General features: G+C 38.6%; 1 protein-coding gene across 1 annotated transcript in view; it reads right to left on the bottom strand.

The window, feature by feature from the left end:
* Positions 1 to 26,510, bottom strand: part of RAB2A (RAB2A, member RAS oncogene family) — a 48,120-nt gene that overhangs the window by 9,027 nt on the left and 12,583 nt on the right. Inside the window, exons 4-7 of the mRNA XM_063326924.1 lie at positions 24,795 to 24,862; positions 13,993 to 14,075; positions 12,526 to 12,618; positions 8,708 to 8,819 (exon numbers count right to left, since the gene is read on the bottom strand). Coding sequence (XP_063182994.1) covers positions 8,708 to 8,819; positions 12,526 to 12,618; positions 13,993 to 14,075; positions 24,795 to 24,862 — 356 coding nt within the window. The remainder of the gene's footprint in view (positions 1 to 8,707; positions 8,820 to 12,525; positions 12,619 to 13,992; positions 14,076 to 24,794; positions 24,863 to 26,510) is intronic.

The following is a 26,510-nucleotide window of genomic DNA, read 5'->3' as shown; positions in this document are numbered from 1 at the left end:
ACAAGTTCAATGTTTCAGGTCAAATTTAACTATGCAGTCTACTGGGAGAAAGCTGAAAGCCGTGCTTAGAGTGTACATTACTGAACATCTCCAAAACATACTAAAATTTTTTTTAAAACAGAATTGTAAGGAAAGAAATGCACTAGTGATACAGCTTAGAAATCACTGAGGAAGAAAAGCACAAAAATTCCATTATGTTTTGATAGCTAGCTACCTTGACAGCTTTAGACAGAGGCTAAAAGGAAATCAACACCACCACCCTCTACACCCCCATTTAAATAAATATGATACTGCTGAAGAGTGTAGTATAACTGGCCTTGCACTGCAGTCAGATTACATCCCCTGTGCTTAACCTGTCCCCCAACGATCCTTCTATCCTCCCAATGATTCATAAACTCCTCTCACACAATCCCATTCCATATCAAACACAACAATTTAAGTCTGTGACCACTTAGAAGCTTCCACAGACACTACCAAGGAAGAGACTACATCTACTTCCCACTTCCAGGTATCAATTACCTATTGTGCAAACAGGGTATAAACACCCCCTAACAGCCTTGTGCGAGATAAACAGCTAACAGGATATTCTCCACTGCTAAATGTTTCTAGCCAAGATGTACGTTACGAGACATAATCCTGAAGAACGCAATTCACATTTTTAAACTGTTTTAAGACCCAAGCACTGAACAGGTCAATGTACTGCTACAGCTACAGATTGACTAAGGCATTACACAGTGTTGGAAATCAGGTTCAAGCAAGGGTAACAGCTTAAGTAACATTAATGACAGAAGTTGATTTATTCATATAAAGGAGCTGGTAAAGACTCCACCATTAGCTTGCAAACATCTCCAACAGCCATTTATGACACAAGGTGAGGTAAAGTTGGGTCAGAAACAATGTCAAACTGATCAAACCCCTTGGGAGACAGTCCTGAAGGGCAAAGGGGTCCAGGAAGGCTGGACGCTCTTCAAGAAGGAAATCTTAAAGGCCCAAGGGCAGGCTGTCCCCAAGTGTCACAAGTCTAAAGGGCGGGGAAAATGGCCAGTCTGGATGAATAAGGAACTTCTGATGGGACTTAGGAATAAAAGGAGGGTTTACCACCTTTGGAAGAAGGGACAGGCAACTCAGGAGGAGTACAGAGATCTCATTAGGTTATACAGAGAGAAAACTAGGAAAGCAAAAGCCCAGCTGGAGCTCAACTTCGCCACTAAGGACAACAAAAAAAGCTTTTATAAATACATCAACAAAAAGAGAGCCAGGGAGAATCTCCATCCCTTACTGGATGCAGGGAGGAAAAGTTGCAACCAGTGATGAGGAGAAGGCTGAGATACTTAATGCCTACTTTGCTTCAGTCTTCAATAGTCAGACCAGCTATCCCCAGGGTGCTCAGCCACCTGAGCTGGAAGATAAGGATGGAGAGCAGAACAGCGCACCCATAATCCAGGAGGAAGTAGTCAATGATCTGCTTCTGCACCTAGACGCACATAAGTCTATGGGGCCGGATGGGATTCACCCAAGAGGACTTGGGGAGCTGGCGGGAGAGCTCACCAAGCCTCTCTCCATCGTTTATCAACAATCCTGGTTCAACAGTGCAGGTGCCAGATGACTGGAGGGTGGCTAATGTGACACCCATCTACAAGAAGGGTGGGAAGGAGGATCCGGGGAACTACAGGCCTGTCAGCCTGACCTTGGTACCACGAAAGATCATGGAGAGGATCATCCTGAGTGAGCTCTCACGGCAAGTGCAGGGCAGCCAAGGGATCAGGGCCAGCCAGCATGGGTTTAGGAAAGAGAGGTCCTCCTTAACCAACCTGATCTCTTTCTATGACCATGTGACCTGCCTTCTGGATGCGGGGAAGGCTGTGGACGTTGTCTGTCTGGACTTTGGTAAGGCCTTTGGCACCGTCCCCCACAGCATTCTCCTGGAGAAGCTGGCGAATCATGGCATAGACAAGTGTACTCTTCGCTGGGTTAAAAACTGGCTGGATGGCCGTGCCCACAGAGTTGTGATTAATAGGGTGAACTCCTCTTGGCGGCCGGTCACCAGTGGTGTCCCTCAGGGCTCAGATTTGGGGCCAGTTTTGTTTAATATCTTTATCAATGATCTGGATGAGGGGATTGAGTGCACCCTCAGTAAGTCTGCAGAAGACACCAAACCAGGTGGGAGTGTCGATCTGCTTGAGGGTAGGAAGGCTCTACAGAGGGACCTGGACAGGCTGGATCGATGGGCCAAGGCCAACTGTATGAGGTTTAATAAGGCCAAGTGCCAGGTCCTGCATTTCGGTCACAACAACCCCAAGCAGCGCTACAGGCTTGGGGCAGAGTGGCTGGAAAGCTGCCCAGCAGAGAAGCACCTGGGGGTGCTGGTGGATGGCCAGCTTAACATCAGCCAGCAGTGTGCCCAGGTGGCCAAGAGGGCCATTCTGGCTTGTATCAGGAATAGCGTGGCCAGCAGGAGCAGGGAAGTGATGTTGCCTCTGTACTCGGCACTGGTGAGGCCTCACCTCGAGTACTGTGTTCAGTTCTGGGCCCCTCTGTACAAGAGGGACATTGAAGTGCTGGAGCGTGTCCAGAGGAGAGCTACCAGGCTGGTGAGGAGTCTGGAGACCAGGTCATATGAGGAGAGGCTGAGGGAGCTGGGCATGTTTAGCTTGGAGAAGAGGAGGCTGAGGGGAGACCTCATTGCCCTCTACAACTACCTGAGCGGAGGTTGGAGAGAGGTGGGTGTTGGCCTCTTCTCCCAGGTGAATAATGACAGGACCAGAGGAAATGGTCTGAAGTTGCAGCAGGGGAGGTTTAGATTAGATATTAGGAAGAATTACTTTACTGAAAGAGTGGTCAGGCACTGGAACAGCCTGCCCAGGGAGGTGGTTGAGTCACCATCCCTAGCGGTGTTTAAAAAACGTCTAGATGTGGCACTTCAGGGCATGCTCTAGTGGCAGAGATTTTAGGTTGTTTGGTTGGACTCAATGATCTCAAAGGTCCTTTCCAACCATGAAGATTCTGTGAAAACAAAGTCTACTGGCTTGTCTTGTCACTCTTGACACAGAGAAACATGTATTTTCAAGAGAAAAAAAAATCCTTTAGTGAAAAAGCACCTCCTCTGGCTGTTTAACTTTTTCTGGTACAACACAGGAGACACACATCCATGTGCTGTTGTTTCAGTGTTACCTCTGCGTGAAATGCAAGTAGTCTGTACACTGAATGGCTACTACTAGGACTGCAAGACTTTTACAGCTATCTACTTGTGCTTTGCCATACAGATCTGTTTGTACTTCCACATTGCCCCTCCTGAATAAGTGATAAGAACTTGGCATTCAGCATGCAAGAGCCATGCAGTTACTAGCCTTGTTGCTGCAGGGCCAGGCATTAGTCTCAACATAGACTAGACACAACACGAAGTTAAGAAACACATACCAGATCTTGAACCAGATGCTGTAGAAATGCTCATGTGGTAAGCAGCCTAAGCTTCCCAAGGTAACAGGACAAACTTGACAGTAGACAAAGCAACGTCCCTACCAAAGTAGCTGTTCAGAAACTGTGGAATGTGGCTAGATAACCCACTAACTGTGTGGCACTGAGAACAATACAGTAACCTGTACAGCTAACAGTGTCTCAAGAATAATTAAAATGCGTAAAAAGCTCTTGCTATGGAGTTTCTTTACACCTGTAGGACACAAGCTGTACAGTGGTGAGATTTACTGATGTCAACCAGAAGATATGTAAGAATTAATCCATCTTCTATAAACTAAAAAGACTTGAAAATGCTGTGTAAGCAGTTCAGGAAAAAAAAAAACCCTTAAGACTGCTGTAAGCCATGCTTTTTTACAAAGCAGAGTCATTTAATTCAGAACACTTCTGAAATTTTATTTTTTTTCATGAAGAAGTACCTCGGAAGACTTTTAGAACTCCCTGAGAAACTTCCCTTACTGCCTTGGAAATTACTGATATAAGTACCCATCCTAAAGAACTAAAGATGACAACTTTACCCCATTTTCTACTCTGAAAACATGCATTAAAACATTTCTGTTAAAATAAACAAATAAAAAAATTCTGGCAACTAGTATTTTGAGCAGCCATGTATGTTTAGGAGATGACTGCTTCTACATACTGAGGTAGGCTACAGAGGTCAGCAGGATTCAAGCAATTTGATGAATGGCTCCCGTGAACAATCCAAGATGACTATTTCTAAACTCTTAATGGTCTTGATTCTTTTGCCATGAGTACTTCTACCTCAGATTCAGAAAGCAAAGTCTGAAAGCCAGCTCTGTAATGAGAAAAAAACAAAAAACATTTAAACTGCAAAACACGTTTGCCCAGGAAAAATGGGTCACAGAATGGTTTGGGTTGGAAGGGACCTTTAAAGGTCATCTGGTCCAAACACCCCTGCAATAAGCAGGGTCATCTTCAACTACATCAGGTTGCTTAGAGCACCATCCAACCTGACCTCGAACGTTTCCAGGGATGGGGCATCTACCACCTCTCTGGGCAACCTGGTCCACTGTTTCACCACCCTCATTGTAAAAAATTTCTTCCTTGTATCTTGTCTAAATCTTCCCTCTTTTAGTTTAAAACCATTACCCCTTCTCCTACCGCAACAGGTCCTGCTAACAAGTTTGTCCCCATCATTCTTATAAGACCCCTTTAAGTACTGAAAGGCTGCAGTAAGGTCTTCCTGGAGCCTTCTCTTCTCCAGGCTGAACAACCCCAACTCTCTCATCTCAGCCTGTCCTCACAGCAGAGGTTCTCCAGCCCTCTGATCATTTTTGTGGCCCTCCTCTGGACTTGCTCCAACAGGTCCATGTCTTTCCTGTGCTGAGGACTCCAGAGCTGGACACAGTACTCCAGGTGGGGTCTCACCAGAGCAGAGTAGAGGGGCAGAATCACCTCCCTTGACCTGCTGGCCACGCTGCTTTTGCTGCAGCCCAGGATATGGTTGGCTTTCTGGGCTGCGAAAGCACACATTGCTGGCTCAAGTCCAGCTTTTCATCCACCAGTACTCTCAAGTCCTTCTCCTCAGGGCTGCTCTCAATCCCTTCATCTCCCAGCCCATCTTGATATGGGGGATTGCCCTGACCCAGGCACGGGACTCTGCACTTAGCTTTGTTGAACTTGATGAGGTTCACACGGGCCCAGTTCTCAAGATTGTCCAGGTCCTTTTGGATGGCATTCTGTCCCTCAGGCATGTCAACTGCATCACTCAGCTTGGCATCATCTGCAAACCTTCTGAGGGTGCACTTGATCCCACTTGATGAAGATATTGACCAGTACTGGTCCCAGTACAGACCCCTGATATTCTTAGGATATTCTTCCTCATTCTACTTTGGACAGGTACCTCAAAGTTGGATCTATTTCTCTTAAATGGGTGGAAGGATAGTTTAAGTCCTATTACTGTACTGGACACTCTATAGCTTCTTTGTCATCACTTTTCCTGGAAATCACACTTACATTACTTCCTTCAATACCCAGAAATACACTTCCATTACTACTTTGTTTTGTATAGCAACCACTAAGCAACACAACACAGGTGGAAATGCAGCAGGCCAAGGCTTTGTTAGTCAACTACATTATCTCAGTATGGTAAAATCCCTCTTTTGGGAAAGAGGAAACAAGACATTACTTGTTATCTGTGAGTGTTCTAGCCTGTTATATCTATGCATTTCTGTATGTACACATGCATGTGCCTTACAGTAAGTGTCTTTCTCCAAAGCACCCTTTTTGAGCAATATTTCCTATTGATGAGTAAGAAGGATGAAAGCTGATAACTGAATTAAAAATGAATTTTAAATGTTAGTTTTATCATTCTATAAGACTTTGTTAAATACAAAGTAAAGAAAAGAACAGAGGCCTAATCGGTGCACATAATTCCTAAATATTTCTAAAGCTCTATTCATGTAAACTTTTGTTTGCCTAAGTCTTTGCTGCTACCTACTCAGAATCTACATCTATATCTTGCTCTGGAGCTATATCCTTCTCTCAAGTTAAATCACCTGCTCTTTCAACACTGTTGATGCTGTATCTTATACAGACACGTTTGACTTCAAAGATTTCTACAGGTATCCTGACACTGTAATGGTTAACTATATAATCCATGCATGATACACTATAGTCACCAGTGATTTATCAGCATGGATTGAAAATGCTGTTGAGTAATTAAGGGGATATTCCTCCCCCCCACCAGCACCGCAGGTTTTTTTTTCCTCATCTCCCCAATAACCTCCAAGAGAGACCCTTTGACCCCAGTAGTTCTATCTAAAAAGCCTAGTACTTCTACAAAAGATGATAATTCTGAGACTCAAATCACAGAAATGCGTAAGTACTTTGACAATTTATCTGAAACCTAAGCAAGTAGAAGAAAGTGTTTGCTTCAACACTTTTAACACAAATGCATTTGAAAACATCTGATATTTTAATCCAGATGCAAATTCAGGGACTCACAATGTCCAGCTCTTTAGATCCAGCATATTTCCATAAATGCAAAAATTCAACAGTATTATTTTCTTAGCCCTCAGTTTCCCAAAGAAGCCAGTAAAAACAATCCCCATTGCCACCACATAAGATAACATTTGTGGATACAGGGCCACAGATTTCTTCTGCTTAAAAATTAATATAATTTTAGCCGCATTACCTCATTGTTGTTGTTCCTGTTTAGTTTCTACATCCTCAGGCAGTCACAAAACTGTAATTTCTTCCCAGTCCTGAAGTCAAGTACTGAAGGCTTGCTAGATTTGCCTCTGTTTTGCATACTTCTTGTTCTTCCCTCAAATGTTGCCTGTTCCACACAATTTCTTTCCTTGTTACCTTCTACTTTTTTGATACTTAACAGTCCAGAACCAGCATTAAAACAAAAGTGGTCTCTCCTTTTGTCCACGAAGTGGTATCTTTTACCTATCATGCCTACTATTTCTCCTCACTTATTTTTACTGGCTCAAAAATTAAGATTTTGCTCCTTCAGCTGTAACTATTCTGGATCCTGCCACCTCTTTTAGTGTTGACTGAGAATACCACTTAAGGAATACATTTGATTGTCACTAAAAAGGATTATTTCCTAACACTTTTCTATCAGAATCACAAAGGTACTACATGCACACCGTCACTCTTACCATCAGAAGGAGAGGATTCTATTTGAAATTTTTGACAAAGAAACTTACGCTCATTTTCCTCCTGGTAATCAGAGATGCATTAGATACTGGACAACTCATTCACTAGTATGTATTTTTTGACATGGAGAGAGGTGCTAATGTTAGAATCAGGTAGTAAAACCAGGATGAAGTCAGCGAAAGCTGTTTGTTACTCTTACTATAACTTTTCAAAAAATACTAAATATTTCAAAACTAGAAGGCTTTACCACTAAAAGAATACCTCGTTGGTTGTCCACCATTTTGCATTTAGGGCAACTTTGGAAAAGAGTAAGGGCCGATTATGTAGCATGAGAAGCTGAACTACATCATGCTATTATAAAAAAAGGTTAATCAGTGAGGATATATGAACAGAGTATTAGCCTGAAAGACACGTGAAGCAATCTTTCTGCTTTACATAGCACTAACAGCTCAGCTGGAGCTCTTTGTCCACCACTGCACTGTGTCTGGCTAGGACGGAGTTAGCTTTCTTTACAGCAGCCTGTATGGGTGCTGTGTTTCGGATTTCTGTCTAAAACAGTGTTGATAACACACCAATGTTTTAGCTACTGCTGAGCAGTGCTTACACAGTGTCAAGGTTTTCTGTTTCTTACTCTGCCCCCTGCAATGATTACACTTAGCGTAGGCAAAATCTGGCAGGCAGGGCAGGGGGTGTGGGGACACAGCCAGGACAGCTGATCAGAATTGGCTTAAGGGATATTTCATATTATACAACATCATGCTCAACAATAAAAATGAAAGCATAGTCTTTCCAAAGTAGCTGTTGCTCAGAGATTGGCTGGGAATCAATCTGTTGGCAGGAAGTTGTGAGTGACTGCCTTTCCACCACTCCTTCCCCACACCTCTTTCCTTCATTTATTAAACTCTATCTCAACCCCTGAGTTTTTCTTGCTTTGGCTCTTCTGGTTCTTTCCCCATCCCACTGGACAGGGAGAGCGAGGGAGCAACTGAATCGTCACTTAGCTGCTGGCTGTGGTCAACCCACCACAACCACCCTTCAAAAACAGCACGCAGTAAAAGTGAGATATGTAAGAACTCACTTATGTCCAGAAATAGGAACTATAAGCAAAACTTCAAAAGACTTAAAGTTCCTTAAAGCAGAGAAGACTGAAAAACATATTGCAGCAAAGAAAATTCCTGCTAGGTAGTCAAGGGGAAAGATGACAACACCAATACCAAAGCACTGCAACAGATTGCTCTGAAGAGCCTGTGAAATATTAGAGGAATTTAGAACAGGTTACATTGACATCTGCCAAGGATATCAACAGCTTGGCTTGCTTTGGACTAGCAAATCTATTCTAATCTTACTTTTTAGATTTCAGCGCAGGCAAAAGTATCTATTTTTCTGATCAAATATTAAAAAACCCCCAACAATAAGTACATTAATTACTAAAGTCTCAACAATATAATTAGTGCTATGCAACCAGATACAACATACACATGGTCTTTCAATATAAATTAAAGAGTAGTTAATTCAAGTTAAGGAATCCAAAACATAGAGGAATAGCATCTGTACAAATAACAAACTGCAATTCAAAACAATTGTTTCACTAAAACAGTAAAGTTACCTCCTCTACATTGGAAGCGGTTTTGGCAGAGGTCTCCATAAAGATAAGTCCATGCTCTCGTGCAAATGCTTCACCTTCCTCTTTCTTGACTTCTCGTCTAGATTCTAAATCACTAAGATGGGGAAAAAAAAAATAAGCTAGTTGCACGGTCTAACCTGTCCACATAAACATTATTCTAAGAAACATGCTTAGAAGCCAAGAGCCCCCATTAGAACTTATGTACATACGAATATCTATTCAAGCCCTTACACAGAGTAGAATTATTGCAAGCCTCGCACTTACAGCACATGGAATAGCCACAGACATCACACTTGCTTGAGCTATCAATCCTAGCTGATATAGATCTTATCAAAGACTTCATGAAATGGCTTTCAACAGGAGGTGTGTACATTTATTTATCTAGTTTTAGACGTCATTTTAGGTAAATATCACTCTTTTTAGTATGTTATCTACCAAGCAACACTGTAAAGCTGAACTGATTAGGGAGTTCTATAAATGATTTCTTAATGATTTTAAAAATAATTTTAAAAATAATTTTAAAAACAAATTTCATTTTTCCTATCCAGTAACAAAGCTTCATACAGTCAGTTTCTGTTCTGATAAAAAGACTTAAAAGTAAAAATAAGTTATTTTGAACTACATCATCTGCTCTCTCCCAACAAGCTTGCATTTAGGTTTTGTACTCCAGGCCTGGCCCTCTAACATCTGAAGAATTTGAAGTGACTGCTACACAATTTCTTGTTTCCCGCTTTCCAAGCAATTTAGATTAAAGTTAAAAATTACACAAAAGATCAAAAAAACCAACAACCCCTCTTGGACTGGACTACTAAAACCAAATCCGCTTCAGTAAGTCATATAGACACATAAGTATTTCACTCTTACTTTTTAAAGCTTCTTTCAGAACAAGGAGTACAGGAGTTTGTCCTTTGTAAGTATATTACATCTTGAGCAATAACAATGCTACATTTATAAATAATAAACATAACATATATATTTAAATAAAGTTTAAGTTGTGCACATAAAAGTATCTTCTCAGATACACGTTTTTAAACTAAAAAGCATGCAAGTCTAGAGGTTTAATTTGCACTCAGAATACCAGTAAAAAGTATCATACTGGGCTTCAGTGCTGCCATCCTTGTAATTATACGTATATTAAAAATAAACGATACTCACTGTGGCATCTATTTTTTCAGCAAAGCAGGTTTTTGTTATTTTTTACAACTACAATTCAGCACATCATTTAAACATGGAGCATTTGAAGATAAGGATACAAGAAATGTCTTCTCAAAACAATTTTAAAGTTGATATTCATTATACGTAAGCATTCCCAGTATCTTAGCCTCAGGCTTAAGATATCTTAACAAGGTGTTCATTCTCATGTCCCTGAAGTAGCTATCTGAGACTGTATTTCTGAACTTGAACAATGCCTTGTTTGCTATTACCGTGCTACCCTCAAAAACATCTTGTCTAAAACCTTGATTCAGTACAGTGTTATCTCCATGACAGAACAGAAATAAACAACTCTTGACCTAAAAGAGTGCAGCTGCATCGAAAACTGCAGTGATAACCCAGTCAAAACTCACTACAGATATCTAAACATATTCTTAAAGGGTTTTAACTGCTTCTACTAACCACAGTTGTCTTCCTCTCTCCATTCCAATAAGTTGAAGCATTTGGTCTTACTAGATCAATATAGCTACGTTTTTGTTCTGGAAAGAAGATTAAGTACAGTATTTGTCATGTTTTAACACTAGTATTTGTAATGCTTTCAGAAAACAGCTATTATATTTCAGATTAAATTCTCAACACTCTTCAAATCCAGCAATAAGCCAGTACTACAAATGTATACAAAGTGCACTTTGGGGACTCATAAAACCAAAATTTATTCCTTCAAAAGTATAATGCTAGTATACACGTTCTTCCTTCCATCCATCTCTACTAGTATGCCCTACCATAAGAACTCCTGTAGCACATTTTCAGGACAATGCAATATAATTGAAGGAGTTTTCTTCCCATCTGCCTCTTTTGAGGCTTGAAAATAATTCCCTTTAAAAAGCTTCTTTAAGAACTTTCACTTCATGTGGCACCTTAATCTGGAACTTAAAATACATAATTTAAGTATATTTGTTGTTTGAATAAAACCTAGTTGTAACTGGGAATTACTGAGCTAGCTGCAAGTAGCGTATTATAACATACAATCATGTGGTACAGTTTGCATCAGCAGGATGCAAGACACAAATTTAGTTTAACAGCTAAGAATAATCAGGAATAGTTACAGATGTCTAATTATGCAAACTTACATAATAATCTCAAGTAAACAGTACGCTTTACTGTTTCTCTCAATGCTATATTTTTACTCACATAAGCATAAAAACAATTGGTGAAAGACATCACGGGCTTAGCAAAGCTTCATTTAATAACAGAGATTGCATTTTTATATTAATTTGTGAAGACTATGCTTATCACATTCCTCAATTACAAAGAACATCATTAGTCATTTTGCAGATTATGTATAAAAATGCGGACAAGTTCATAATTACTTAATGCTAAACGTGTTTTTCAGAGGGAGGTAGAGGGTTGGGGCAGAGGGAGGAAAACAGAACAGAGAAGGGGGAAGAAGAAAACAGAGGTGACCAGGCCAGAGTAGCTAAAGCAGACTACTCTCTTCACCACACAGCTGTTTCTCAGTAGTATCTAAGAAATGATCTGGCTGTTCATTAAATTTTAGGGGACAAGCACACACACGATTATTTCAACTGGCATCTTTACCTTCAAGAGTTGCTGAGGCACAGAGACAAGTTAAGGTCAATTAGGTAAAGGCCCATAACTAATGGGTTATTAAATTCTGGGATGATGCTTTTGATATTTGGAAAAACTCAACATCCAGCAAAAAGATCTAGACATGACGCTATAGTTCACTGGATCAAGAACTAGAAAAATTAAAGATAAACTTAATGTATTCACTGATATGTTTTTATAAAGACCTTCAATACAGATCAAAGTCTCAGCATCAACAGGGAACCATTTTAGAACTCTGGACAGTCTAGCTGATGAGAAGACCAAGTAAATAATTGTTTACAAACTGGGTAACACACTTCCAAAACTTTCAGTTGTATCTTCATCACCCAGTGCCTAAGAAGAGCCTGAATTCACCAGAAAATGGTGGAAAAACATTCGTTGTCCCCAACCACAGCTAAAACACACAGAATATGAAACAGGCTTAGAATTCAGAAACATCTCATGATTGAGAATTCAGAAACATCTCATGATTGAGAATTCAGAAACATCTCATGATTGAGAATTCAGAAACATCTCATGATTGAGGTATACACTTTTACATTTGAGAAAATTTTTTTAAGTGAATCCTGTAGTACGGGCTTTTTTTTTTTTAATGACATTTTCTCATCTGTGAATCTCAATCAAAAACTAAAGCACTTTAGAACACCTAAAATTTGGAGTCATATTCTCTTTATAAGGGAGAGATCTAGGTGCTTCTAAATGGTGATTCCAGACATAAAAAAGTAATGAAAAAAATAAGTCATATAACCCCTGACTTCATGCATTCACAGTCAATCCTTTTAAAATAAAATTACTTCTAACAAAAGTACTTAGAATATAGGGTAGCTGATCCACATATGCTGCACATTGTATTAGTCTAATTAGAAAAGGAAAGGTTTTAGATTTACCATAGAACTATCTCCAGTGACTGAAAGTAATTTAAAGATAACAGACTGCCTACAAATTAGAAAACACAAAAGTTGAAATCCGGAGAAGACATAAATCTTCACCACTTAAAATCGTAACTGGTTAAATTTTACCTTTTATTTCCAATAAGCATTATAACCATGTTGGAATTGGAATGCTGACGAGCATCTTCTAACCAAGTTGTCAAGTGGTTGAAAGTGTCCCTCCTAAGTACAGAAGAGAATGAAAATTAAAAGCAGTATCTCAAGAAATCTCCTTCCCTTCTGTTAAGTCAGCTTCTCTACTTGAGTAACCAACTCATTTATTAGTACACATGCTCCAGGGATAAAAGCTAGTAATCCCTTTGTGAGAGGGTGAACAAGCGAACAAAAATTTAGTAAACAAGGAGCATTAATGAACTCTGCCTAAAAAGTAATTGAAAACATGTTTACTACAAAGAGTAAAGAGGATTCTTACAGCCGTAATAATCTGTAGTTTTATATACATAAAAAAGTCTGCTGAATAGAATTTTAAAACTCCCTAACAATTCAAACAACAGTACAAACAATCACACACTCATATAGTAATATTTGCTCTACTGAAGACAGAAAATGGTTGATAATTTTCTGTGAGTTTATAAACTGAATAATGAATTTAGCAGCAGTCTTTTAAAGTAAGGTACACGAATATAGCATGTCACAGATTTTGCAGAATGTGTATAGTAAATATTAAATCACATGCTTGTAAAGCATGTTAAAGATTTCACAAGAGTAAAACCATCTATTTATGAATCAAGGATTCATCTGTTGGAAATCCAATGGAAAGAATACATTGCTTCCTTGTATTAAAAAAAATAAATGGGGAACAAAAGGAAAAACATCTAGGAAATCTCTAGTAAAAGTTGTTGCTTAATTCAGCAATGAGACCCAAGATCCACAAAGGGAGCCACACACCCTAATAGGATCTGGGAGCCTGAACGTTTTCCTAAATCAGCCACAGTACCCACAGCCTTGCAGATAACAAGTTGTATAGAGACTTTATTCAATACAGCAGGAAAACCTTAGTCACTTCTGAACAGCTGCTACAAAAAAAAAAAAAATCACACTAAGACATGTATTTTCCCAACCTCGTAAACACAGCAATAGCAGAAGTTTCCTGATATTTATAAGTAAGCAAACTTTGATGTTTTACTATTTCACTCCTTTGCACAATGGCACTTCAGTAAAAAAATCTGCTATAATTAAAGAAAAATTATAGCTCATGGTAATAAAAACACTAGAAAGGAATTAATGAAATATTTTAATGTCTTTCTCTATAAAGGTAATCCAGAGGTTCAATGTCAAATAGTTTATTAAAATATTTTGTTTCATTCTTCCTGAGACTTTATGTATACTTTTTCCTCAACCACTACACAGAGAAAATTGGAAGTATATGGGTTAAATATACTTGACTTTGAGCACTTAAGGCAAGTTGGCAAAACATTAGATTACAAATAGATACACAAAAAGCCAAACTAAATTAGACATTTTAACACTGCCATATACCATAACACAATTCTACAAAGAAATAAATTTAATCCAGTTGTACCTCAGTATTCTCACCTTGTAATGTCATACACTAGTAAAGCCCCTGCTGCCCCTCTGTAGTATGACCGTGTAATGGAACGGAAGGACTCCTGCCCTGCCTGTAGAAGACAAAGTTTCATTATTTCATATCTCAAATTTATTTTTTGGTGCTGAAAAATCATAAACTTAGAATCACAGAACTATAGAATTCCACTTTTGAGAGGACAGAGATAAGAAGGAGTATGGAGGGGAAATCAGAGAGGGGAAAGTTGGGGAGAAAGTCTCTAACACCAGCAAGAGAACGCACATAAGGAGAAGATACCAACTACAGCACAGTGCTGTTTAAAAAAAAAAAATATCGGAACAAGACCTCTAAACCTTTTTTGGCAATCCCTGACAACCCAATTTACTGAATGGCTTCACAATACATGAATCATTATTAGAGCACAGAATGGACTCCTAGCAACTAAGCTCTGAAGACAAATTTGAAAGGAAGCAAATAACCCAGAGCTTCACATTTGAATTCAATAACCCGCTCCCTGGGGCAGCTGTTGACACTAGAATAAATAAAGCCCATTGTAAATAAATGATGAATGACATCTTTACGCCCACCATCTGCTGGTGTAAAGGTTGTTGGAAGGCCAAGGATGCAGATTTTATCCGTTATATCATAAACTGCAGCCAGCTTTCAACAGTCTTCAGATGGAATTCTTTCAGTAATCATTTTATTATGAGAAAACAGAAAATGGTTCTGAATTCAATTTTACACAATTCTGCTCCACAGTTAATCAATTTCCTCTGTACTTGATAAATAATGCTTGTCAAATAGCTACAGGATGCAACAGTCATCTTCATATACACTGGTGAAAAACTTCAGAGATTCTACATAAATTAGCTAGTTCTCACAGAAAAGTACTCTGTAAAAATCTCAGCACTTGCTCAAAAGAACACAGTTCTGAAAAATAAATATTCATAGTTGCAGACCTTGAGCTCCTCATGTTTGTCAGAAGTAATATCTAGCACTTAACAGTTGTTAGAAAAAACATTTACTTCTAATATTTAGTAATAACAGAAGCTTTAGCATAATTCAAAGGTAACACAGAACACAATTAAGAAATACTAATATTAATGCTGCAAGACACCCATATGCAGCAAGATAGTTATCTGCAGAACTATAGGAAATGACCCTGATTTAACCCATGAAAAGCATTATTTTTTCAAATAAAAGCTATCCTTCATCTCTACCTACAAAATTAGTGTACAGAGAACTTTCTCTTCTCACAGTTACTGTACTTTTCTTAATATAAGGTCTTCTTGAATTCAAGGAGAACTTGATCTAGATTCTGTCACTGAACAAGAACAGTGGTGCAAGTTTCAACGTGTTCAGTCTTCAGAAAGCATCCTTATCTTCCAGAATAATCATAGAATACCAGGTTGAAAGGGACCTCAAGGATCACCTGGTCCAACCTTTCCTGGCAAAAGCACAGTCTAGACAAGATGGCCCAAAACCTTGTCCAGCTGAATCTTAAGAGTGTCCAATGATAGGGAATCCATCACTTCCCTGGGGAGATTATTCCCACAGCTAATTGTTCTCATTGTGAAAAACTGTCCTCTTACATCCAGTCAGAATCTCCCCTGGAGTAACTTGTACCCATTACCCCTTGTTTTTCCCACGTGACTCCTTGTAAACAGGGAGTCTCTGTCTTCTTTGTAGCCACCCTTTAAATACTGGATAAGGTCTCCCCTAAGCCTTCTTTTCTCAAGGCTGGACAAACCCAGGTCTCTCATCCTTTCCTCAAATGGCAGGCTCCCCAGTCCTATCATCATCTTGGTGGCCTTTCTCTGGACCTTCTTTCAGCCTGTCCACATCTTTTTTGTATAGCGGGGACCAAAACTGAACACAGTATTCCAGGTGTGGCCTGACAAGTGCTGAGTAGAGTGGTCAGTGACTTCTTCATTGCTGCTGGTGATGCCCTTGTTGATGCAACCCAGCATCCTGTTGGCTTTCATTGCTGCAGCAGCTCACTGTTCACTCATATTGAGCTTGCTGTCCACCAGGACCCCCAGGTCCCTTTCCACAGAGCTCTCCCCAGCCAGGTAGACCCCAGCCTCTGCTGCACTCCTGAATTATATTTTCCCAGGTGCAAGACCTTACACTTGTCCTTGTTAGCCCACTCTTCCAGCCTATCTAGGTCTTCCTGCAGGGTGTCTCTCCCTTCCAAAGTGTCCACTTCTCTACTCGGTTTGGTGTCACCAAACTTCACCAGGGTACACTTGATCCCATTCACTTATGAAGATAGTAAACAGTGTTGGGGCCAGTATCAATCCCTAGGGGACCCCACTTGTGACAGGTTACTCAAGTTACTTCAGTTTAAAAAAAACCAACACTTTGTCTTAGCCATTCTAGTGGAAAAAGCTACAAGAGACAGACAATATACTGCATACACTAGCATACGCGCTTGGCCAAGAGTCCAAGTGCATCTTTAAGTAAACTAAGGTAATAGAATACAGACAATCTGTTAGAATGCACCAAGGAATACCGAAACCAAGTTTTTAATGCGATACTTTGTTCCCTACCCAGAAGCTCCACTAAAGCCTACAACTTTTTCTTGGTGTGGTGACTAGCTCAAGTGCACAGTAGATGCATAAAACATTTTCCTAACTAGACAACAGACAAGTTATTATTACCAGGGTATTCCATGTATTGCCTAAAATCATACATGAGGTGGACTTAGCCTACCACGTTAAGATTGCCTGTTCACCTTCATAAATTCCACCCTGACACAAATTGTTCGTCTACCTGAGTAAACTAATCACGGTCAACTAAGACTGTCAGAGGTCCTATCAGATCTTACAAAAACATAAGAATTGTGAGTTCTTACAATAATTGCTTTTTTACAAAAATTCGGTATCTAAATCCTGAAAATACTGTTAACATTTTAAATTGTCTGCCTTGCTCATGATGAAATTTAAATATCATTGCTTCCTGAAGACTGGGGAAAAAAAGGTGGAAAATATCACCTCTTCATCACCAAAGAAGATACAGTCTTCCATGTAGCAATAATGAATTTGTGCTTACAGACAACACAAACTGAATTCCCTTTCACTCTAAACAGAAGAAAGTCGATTTTCTGTAAAGAAACTCCATGATATTTATGTTTATATATTTTCATATCATATATAAAATAATAAGAAACAACTTTTATATATATAATTTACTGTTTATTTTAATAGTGTAATTCTGAATGACAGATCTAGAAGGTCAATATATCAGGGTTAGGCATGTAGAATATACTCCACAGCTTTTTTTTAGTATCATTGTTAGTTTAAGCATTTTTCATTTGACAATTTGCTCTTTTTTTTGTTTGTTTTCGTCAAGGGGGACAAGCTACTCCAAAAAAGACAAAACCAAAAAAAGCGTAGGCTATTAGTCAAAACTGACTTTTTTTTTTTTAAAATACAAGTGTGTTGTAATTGTATTTTATCAGTCTTGCAACGTAGGACTCACACAAGTTTAGCTACTTGCTGCAAGGAGTAACAGACAGAAGTAGCAATATGGAAGCTCAGTATAAATTAAAACCAGCTTTGATACCAGACAAAAGCCCTTTCTCTTAAGTAGAATTAATATTGTTCTTACCATCCCTTTTATGTTCTCCCAAAAGCCAGCATTTCCTCCCCCTCCTCCCCACACCCCCCTGCCATGTTATAAAGCTTTTTTCATAGAATCACAGAATGATTGAGGTGGGAAAGGACCTCTGGAAATCACCTGTTCCAGCCCCCTGGCTCAAGCAGGGCCACTTAGAGCAGGTTGCCCAGGCCATGTCCAGATGGCTTTAGAAGATCTCCAAGGATGCAGACCCCACAACCTCTTGGGGCAACCTGTGATGGTGCTCCATGTGGGGAGAGAGGGGCATGGGAACAGTAGTGGCAGTACCCACCAAATGAATGTTAATCAGAGTATTTCCCAAGGCCATATTACATCTAGTACAGATAACACAAGCCTTTGCTCTGAGGCAACCCCTGGTTATACCCACTTTGAGTTACACTGCAATGGAAGTGGGAAGATGAAAGATCTTTTGGTAACAGACAGCCTGTGACAGCTATTTCACATGTAGAAACTCTGGCTCAGACAAGGCTGTCTCCAGGAGCGAATAAACACTTACTGAACAGGCCTGAACATGCATCCTCTCTCTTCAGAGGAAAAGGTGCTAGCTCTGACGTGAGTAGTCCACTAATCATGAAAAAATGTGGGCCTCTGACAAACAAGTGATGTTTTAAGTGCTAAGTAACATTCTATTTGACTGTTTTCTGGACTGTAAGCTTTTACAATTCGTATCATATTGTTTAACAAAAACAATCTTTCTGATATGACAGACTTAATCATAGTTCTAGGAGTTACAAGTCTTCAAAATAGTACAAAAATCTTCATCCCTGCTTGAACCGTAGAACTGCATGGACATATATCCCATGTCCTTCTCTAAATATACCTCAGTATAGAGACCAAAACACAATTTCAAAATAATGATGTAAGCAGAATATTAAGCATTATCAATCATTTAGATAACTAGGTCACTAAATAATCAGAGATTTAAGGCCTGCACTAAAGTTTTCAGGAACATTTAAGCTATATAACTGTGTTATCATTGACACGTATCTGTGGCACATCTGAGAAAAGATTCCAAGTGTTACTATTCCTACAGGAAACCTCAGTGTCATTTCCAAGTGTGTGGTGTAGTCACATAGGTGTCAGTTGCAAAGTGTGCAGGAAAGTCTTTGTTATCAAAAAGGGTTCCTTGCAAGTTCCTTAACTGCATGTTTTTGAAACTACAAACGAAGGAAAATAAACATAAAAAGAAGAGCTACGATGTTGTACAAGAAAGTAGATAATGAAATAGGATCCGCAACAGCACATCTCCCTAGAAAACAGTCCATTAATTTTACTGAATTCTCTGTTCTTAATGCTAAAGAATTTAGAAAGTTTCTTCAAGGACAGAGTTATCTGAGTACATTCCAGCAGGCCTTCAACATTCAAGCTGACCAATAGTTTTTAAACTAGGAGGAAACTTTATAGTATACATCTACATGAAAAAAATGAAACTACAACGTACCATTGCTAGTAGCTCTAGACTACTTCACTTTTAAAAGGGGCATGCATGTGTGGTATGTTCAAACCCAATGACCTCATTCACATCAGGAATTATTACTTACGTAAACTTGTTCACACTTTCATAAGCTTTATAGAAAACTAAAAAGACATCTAAGAAACAACCAACTCACATAAGTGTCACACTACCTGTGACAACTGCCAGCTGGGAACTACTCCACAAAGTTGAGCCCTGGAACAAAATGTTCCCGAAAGAGAGGAGCAACACATACCTTTGAATACAGTTTTGAAAGTTATAAATAAATTAACACCCTTTTAGTCACATGGCATCTTGTTTATACAAATGCCTTAATCTTTCTTGCAATCATGCCTCTACTCAAGAGGAGGAATTTTAAGGTGATTTACTAGTATGTAGTACAAAAAATAGGCACAAAAGTAATAGAAAAATAGAAAAACACCCTGCTGCTTTCCAGGAAAGACATTCCTGAACAGGAACAGAACTAAAGACACTTATGAAGAGGAATCCGTAACAATTTAAGAAAGCATCAGAATTGATGTGGAAGATTCAGCCAAGTTACTTGTTGCTTCAGAATAACCCTGTCAGCATCCTAATAAGAACTGAAATTTCAAGAGGATTAAAGATCCCTAAGGGTGAAACTGTACATGTCTAAATACAGATCATTTGTATATATGCCTTTTCTTCTGATGTTGGTGATGAATGCATGCCATTTAGACATCCAAAGCAATTCCCAACACCTCACAGAAACAGAAAGCTTTAGCACTCCATTATTAGAAGCACCCTTATGATTTATTTCAGGTTCTAAATATATTTGACAACTTTAGGTTTTAAGTAGCTACCCTCACTAAAAATGGGAGTTCCACTATGGACAAAAAGAAGTGATTTGCCCTCCTTCCACCTAAAGCCAGCCACCTAAGCAAGAGCTCACTCTATTATTGTAGAAAGCCACAGATTAACTGACAAGAAATCTATAACCGGTCAGAAAATAAAATACCAATAATATAGTATTTCAATAACCAAATACATTTAAGCACATGGCACTAAGCTAGAAGGTGTATCAAGTGAACTTAGCTTCCTAAAGTGCCACCATGGATGTGAACAATAACTTAGATACTGGCACTGAAGTTCAGATGATGGTCCTATTACATAAACTGCAAAAGGAATAACTATTAAATAGATAAATTCCTGCCCCGATCCATGAATCCAGAAATAAGTTAATGCTCCCACATAGCAGCAAACACAGTCTGTGAACTGATGATCAAACTAGTTTCAGGAACCAAAACAGATCCTCTGCAAGTTCTTGTTACTTCACAGCAGGAAAACAGAGGACCATGAGCACTGAGTCATCATAACTTGAGCTGTAAGATGTAGCCACACTCTTGCAGGTACAAGGGTTAAAGAGTCAAATTAGTAAAAATACAGTAGAAGAATTCACCAACTGCCCATGAACATAAAACTATGCTCTGACTGCCAAAGCAAGGAGAAAATATCATGAAGTAGACCAATAGTAAAGAAACTCTTGGGGGTGAGCACTACATCCTAGCAACTGTCAATATCACTAAGATGAAATGAACATTCGTTTAATGAATTAACAGAACTTTATTTGGTTCTACTAGACCCAAATAATTTGCAAATACATGAAAAATAACTGAATTTCCAAGGATTAGTATATTCTGAATAACTGAAAGCGGACAAACAAGTCACACTGTGGTTTTAGGGAAAAAAGAGACATGCCTGCACCAACTATGCCTTCCATCTTGCACAAACACACTTTTTTTTGTACAAGCTCTCAACAACTAGAAAGCCGTGTCCATTTAATTAGAAAGCTCACTTGTATGGAAACCAAGAAGTTACTTGAAATTATCTTATGAAAAAGAAAAGATTATTTCAGATATTTAGTCTTAGTCTAAGCAAGACTAGTCTTAGTCTAAGCAAGACTAGTCTTAGTCTAAGCAAGACTAAGGTGTTATAGAAACATAATAATGAATAAAACATTTATCCCAGATTTCCATGAAATTAAGTAGAAATTAAAAAATATTGTATTTAAATGCGCAGGAAAAATTCTCATCCATATCAATTTAATTTAGAGAACATAAGTAGTATTAGTTAGTATCATCACTGATCTCTCTCCCTGCAAGCATCTGAGAAAACTTGAATTCCCTCTTTCAACTACTGCTTATTTTTGCTCATCAACAATGACTTGTTAGTAACAGTCAATACAATACAGAACATCCCCCTCAACAACAAAATGAAGGCTACTGACTCAGCCTGGTAACGAGCCCAGCATCTCTCTACAACAATGAGGTTTTTCTGAGGAAAAACAATTTTAATATTTCTCAGTGTTACACTCCCACAAGACAAACAACCTCATCTACACAGCTTGTTTAAACTCACAAAGCTCTGAACCTCCCAGAACGGTCATTTTGATCCTTACCAGCTTTTGTAGACCACTTCTAGTTCCTTAAAAGTTATTTTTGCAACTGACACTAACCAGCTAAAATACCACACTTCCACAAAGGAATAGCTTAACTTCTCATTGTAGGCAATAACCAACTAACCAGTTCTGACAAAAATATTTCTAAGTTTATCCAACTATTGAAAGCCTTTATTAAGACTAAAGACACAGGAAAGGAAATAATCTAGATACTCCAGAGAGACAAGACAAATGAACAATTTGGTCCAATATCTGCACTCCCCCTGACTGACCTAAAGGTATCAGAAAGGAAAAGTGAAATCCAAGGACTCGCAGACCTAAAAACCTGGGGGTGCCACAGCACACATAGCAGCAAGGTTGCAGAGCCCAGCAGTAGGGAGACCAGGAGCACCCTGCAGCTGGGAGACAACAACAGGACACACTATTCGCTGGTGTAGACATACGATCAGCAGTAGAGTTGAGATTGCAAGAACCTATCACTAAGTATGCAAGGGCCACACTAAATATCTTTCATGGAACATGGAGTTCAGGGTTTCTGGTGTTGTTTTGGGGCATGGTGGTTGTTGAAGTTGGGTTTTCTTTGGGCTGTGTGTGCATGTGGTGTTTTGGTTTGGTGGTTTTTTTTGTTTGGTTGGTTTTTTTTTTTTTGTTACATTAGACTTATTTTACTAGACTACCAGCTCACAGCACTACAATTTCTAATGGTCATTCCAGTTCGGCCTCACACGAAAGGAATTCCATTTGCATCCCCCCACATGAAAAACAGACTACAGTAAGCAGAGCTAACTTCTTTAACACACTCCTGATCCAAACTAAGATGCTAACGAAAAGTCAAATATTCCTGAATTATGATACCAGAAGAGCACACAAATGGATCTCGTAGACATGCAACAGTGTTAGCTTCAGCTGCCCCTGTAAGTTACAACATAACCCTGCAGTGAGGTATGCTGCAGGTTCCATATAGCCCCATTATTAAGATACACCTTTCCTTGGAGCTGCAGCGATTTGCTGAAGACTACACATACTGAGCATCATTGCATAGAAATATCTGGCCAGAAAAATCTGAATTAAAGTGTTTGATTCTCTTAAGAAAGTTTGTCGTTATTCATTATTAACCAGTCAACGCAAATTTTATCCAGTTCTGCACTTCTTGTGTCTTTACTCAAGATGCTTCCTGTTCAGTGATGGATTAAAAGCAGGTATGTAAGGCTAATGCTAAATCAGAGAAGTGCTGGTGCTGTGACTCAGTAAGCACCAAGTGAAAACATATACTTCATGTGTTTCCTTAGCCATAGGTGTAAAACGAACTATCTCTTATCAAACAGAAATTGTTACAGCTTAATAAATGCTGAGATAGCACCAATAAGAGCTAGCAGTTTTTGCTAACAGAAAAAGAAACTCAGGAAATGCTTAACATAGATACACAATACAGACATGGTAACCTTGGCCATTCTGGACACCTTTGTGTACCTTAACATTCATAAGTAAAACATCTCTTGAGAATTACCTCATTATATTTCTTATTTTCCTGTTCCTTCAACACCTTTGCACCCAAGATCAGAACTAAGAGACTGGAATTTAGATGTGCTTACAAGCCAAGATTGGATTAGAATAGAAATATCCTGTGTTTTAAAAATCAGATTATACACAGTTAAAATTTAAACTACGGCCAATACACTAAGTCGCTCATTACTTACAACTTATAAATTATTAACTATAACGCAAGTGTACAACCTACTCAGTGTATGAAAGCTTTCAATGAGTATTTTGAATTTATGTACGATATACTTGAGAAGCTAGCCAGATTAAATCCCTGCTCAAAAAGAGTTTGTAAGTTATAATCAAAATCAATTCCATTGAAATTTTGGCTATCAGACATGTTCGCATGCATTCAAGAAGTAAGACTGTGAAGAGTCACTAAGTTAGAGGCACCGAAAAAAACACAGCCTACTCAAAAATAGTTGAAGTCTGTTGGATATAAGGACCACATAATAGCACATTAACAAAATCAGTTTGAAAGCCAATGAAAGACAGTGGCTGTATTGGTAGCAAAATTAGTAATTTTGTCTACAGAGAATCTGTCACAATTTTAGGAAACAAGGACCAATGTAGATATGTTCTCACACAGTCACACTACATACTAAAAGTTTGCTTCTGAAGCTACTGTTTATGCAGAGATTTGCTTGTCTATTGAACTTAAAAGTGATCAGCCGCTTTGGTAGTTAGCAATCCACAGTTATAACTGAAATATTATACCTGAAATATTGCATTTGTTTACATTTTTATGTACACATGCACATATGTAGGCATGCATATATGAATGTATCTCCCTTCATTGATTTGCTATACCAAAAAGGGCACATACATGAGGCTATGGCTCACGTATCCATAAGTTTCTAGAGGTATCCTAAAATGCTTTTGGAGAAGGAAACAGATAACCCTGCCTTAGGAAACAGCCAAGTACATTTGAAAGACATAGCTATCAGTATAAGCATCTTAAAGCCACTGCATCATAACAAGCATAGGCATTGGGGCTGACTGCTCTATGGTAAAGTGACTGACAAGAAGAAAACAGCTGACTTTGCTAACGTATGTTCTTAACCTGAGCCCCCTCAAAAGTCAAAGTCTGCTTTTTAGTAGGCTTTTTCAAACTTAAGCTTTTACTAGACACTTCTTGACTGCCTGAAGTATTTACTATCTTCATGATTATGGCGAACTTGAGTTTTTAAGTCTTCTTCATGAAAACAGTGAGCCATATCTTTTCTTCTACAGTGGAAATGCAAACATTTCCTCTAGAGAATGCTTGATTAAAGCTAGCAGACACATCACAATTTCCTCACAGGATGTTATATTAACCAGACCTTGTATGAATGCACAGAGAAAGACTATTTAGAGAAATAGAAGTTCTTAATAATATATATAAGAAGTTCTTAATAATATATATAAAATATTAAATAATAATATAATAATATAGAATTCTTAATAATATATGCCTAACTTTCACAAAAAAGTTAGGCAGCATAAATTCCAGTCTTACAAATCTGTCGAAGTTTTACTGAGGAAGTAAAGTTACAGTGCAAACAACAGAAGTTTGCACTGTTTTAAGAATACATCACACCAAAAAAGGAAATTTTAGGAAGTTTTTGACCTTCATAGAAAACCAAAGCTGCGAGAGAATGTACATAGTCTCACATGGGTGCTGATGATAGAGAGCTTAACCAAAACAAAAGGAAAGCTAGTGGAACCATATGTTTAAATAATTTCTATGATTTATTACTTACCGTATCCCATATCTGAAGCTTTATCTGTTTTCCATCAATAGTTATCATTCGAGCCCCAAATTCTACACCTGGATAGATTTTACAAAAGATTACATTATTAGCATATATCAGAAAGAAGAATGTCAAGTACTATGAAAGCAAGAACGTAAGTTTAAGTTAACTCAACATTGTATTTGCAGGAAAGAATCTGTTTCACAGTCTGTTTTTAGTTAATTTTCCAGCTGCTTGAAAGAGCTGGAAAGTTTTCCAGAAGGAAGCAAGCTGTTACTTTCCAAGTGGTTTAGATACACATTAATTAAAAAGCAAGTGTCAAGGACTTATTTCCTACAAAGTTTTCCAAACGATTTAGTAACTCTAGATCAGAGGAAGAAAAACATGTCCATTTGAAGGCAAACAGGAAATTGAAGAGTCACAGTTATTATAACACTCCAGCAACGATAGATTGCTGAAACCAGTTTAGAAGAAACTAAACCTACTATTCTTTATCAGTAAAATATTCTGTTAAGTAAGCATATAAACGTCACCTTCAACACAATCAATTTTATTACTCTATTAATTAAAAATCATCTGCTTTATGAAAAAAGTTCTCCCAGAATTCTAGCTATATAAGACCAAATTTAATAACTGAGAAAAAAAATTGTTTCAAATAAATAAAAGGAATTTCTTCAATAGAAAAATTCAGCTTTTTGTACCATTTTTTAAAGCAATTTTAAGATCGTTAACCGTAAATTAAGCATAGATTGAGGCTATTACTACAGTAGTTAAAAACCCGACAAATGCCTAGAGATAGTAAACATATTTAAAGGCTATCAAGTTTCTATTAACTTATGCTTCATATATCCATTATTTCAGTAAAAATAAAGATCTGGTAGCTTAAGTTTTGTTTAAAATTGGTCACTGTCTAGATTTGGACTGAAGCAGCCCTGATTTGAAGTATTCCAAATGTTTCTTCAAAAGCTTGTTTAGAATATTGGGTGGGGGGGGGGAGGTGGCATTGCTTTCTGCAGGATGACTTTTGGGGTGGGGGCAGGGCAGAACCACCACCCCACACACGCCCCTCGACATCGCAGCCAAATAAAAGCCTTGGGCCAGAGAACACTGTGCTCTCTTTAGCATCCAAAAAACCTGCAGTAACTGTATGCAAACAAGTTGGAAGAATGAAGGGGGAAGGACAGAAAGGCAGAAGCAGGTGAATGCCAATTCTCTCTCTGAAGCTGACTGCAAAGCCAGGAGAAGGTCCTTGGACTACTACAAGTGTCAACACTGCAGGTATTACTTGATCTCAAAATGCAGATATAGAGCTGCTGATTTAAATCCAGCAATAGTCCTGAATGGTTAGTTTCTACACGCAACCCCATAGAAAAATTTAAAGGATATTTATCCTGTTCCATCAAAATATCTGCTGAGAGAAAATTTTGAATTTCAAACAACACAGAGTTTCACGGGAAGTTTGTTCTCAAAGAAGGGATAGGAGCTGCTCAAGTTTATAGTAAGTACATGTCCTAAGGGCAATGGGCAAATCAAACAATGTCTACAGTGTTTTTTTGTTACCCATATCTACCTACAAATCACGGATCACGGAATCACAGAATCTTCAGAGTTGGAAGGGACCTCTAGAGATCATCTAGTCCAACTCCCCTGCTAGAGCAGGATTGCCTAAAGCACATCCCTCAGGGCTGCATCCAGGCGGGTCTTGAAAATCTCCAGAGAAGGGGA

Source organism: Chroicocephalus ridibundus, chromosome 2 (assembly GCF_963924245.1).
Source record: "Chroicocephalus ridibundus chromosome 2, bChrRid1.1, whole genome shotgun sequence".
In the NCBI taxonomy this organism is placed as follows: Eukaryota; Metazoa; Chordata; class Aves; order Charadriiformes; family Laridae; genus Chroicocephalus; species Chroicocephalus ridibundus.
The sequence above is the reverse complement of the archived record's forward strand: the minus strand, read 5'-3'. Positions and strand labels throughout refer to the sequence as shown.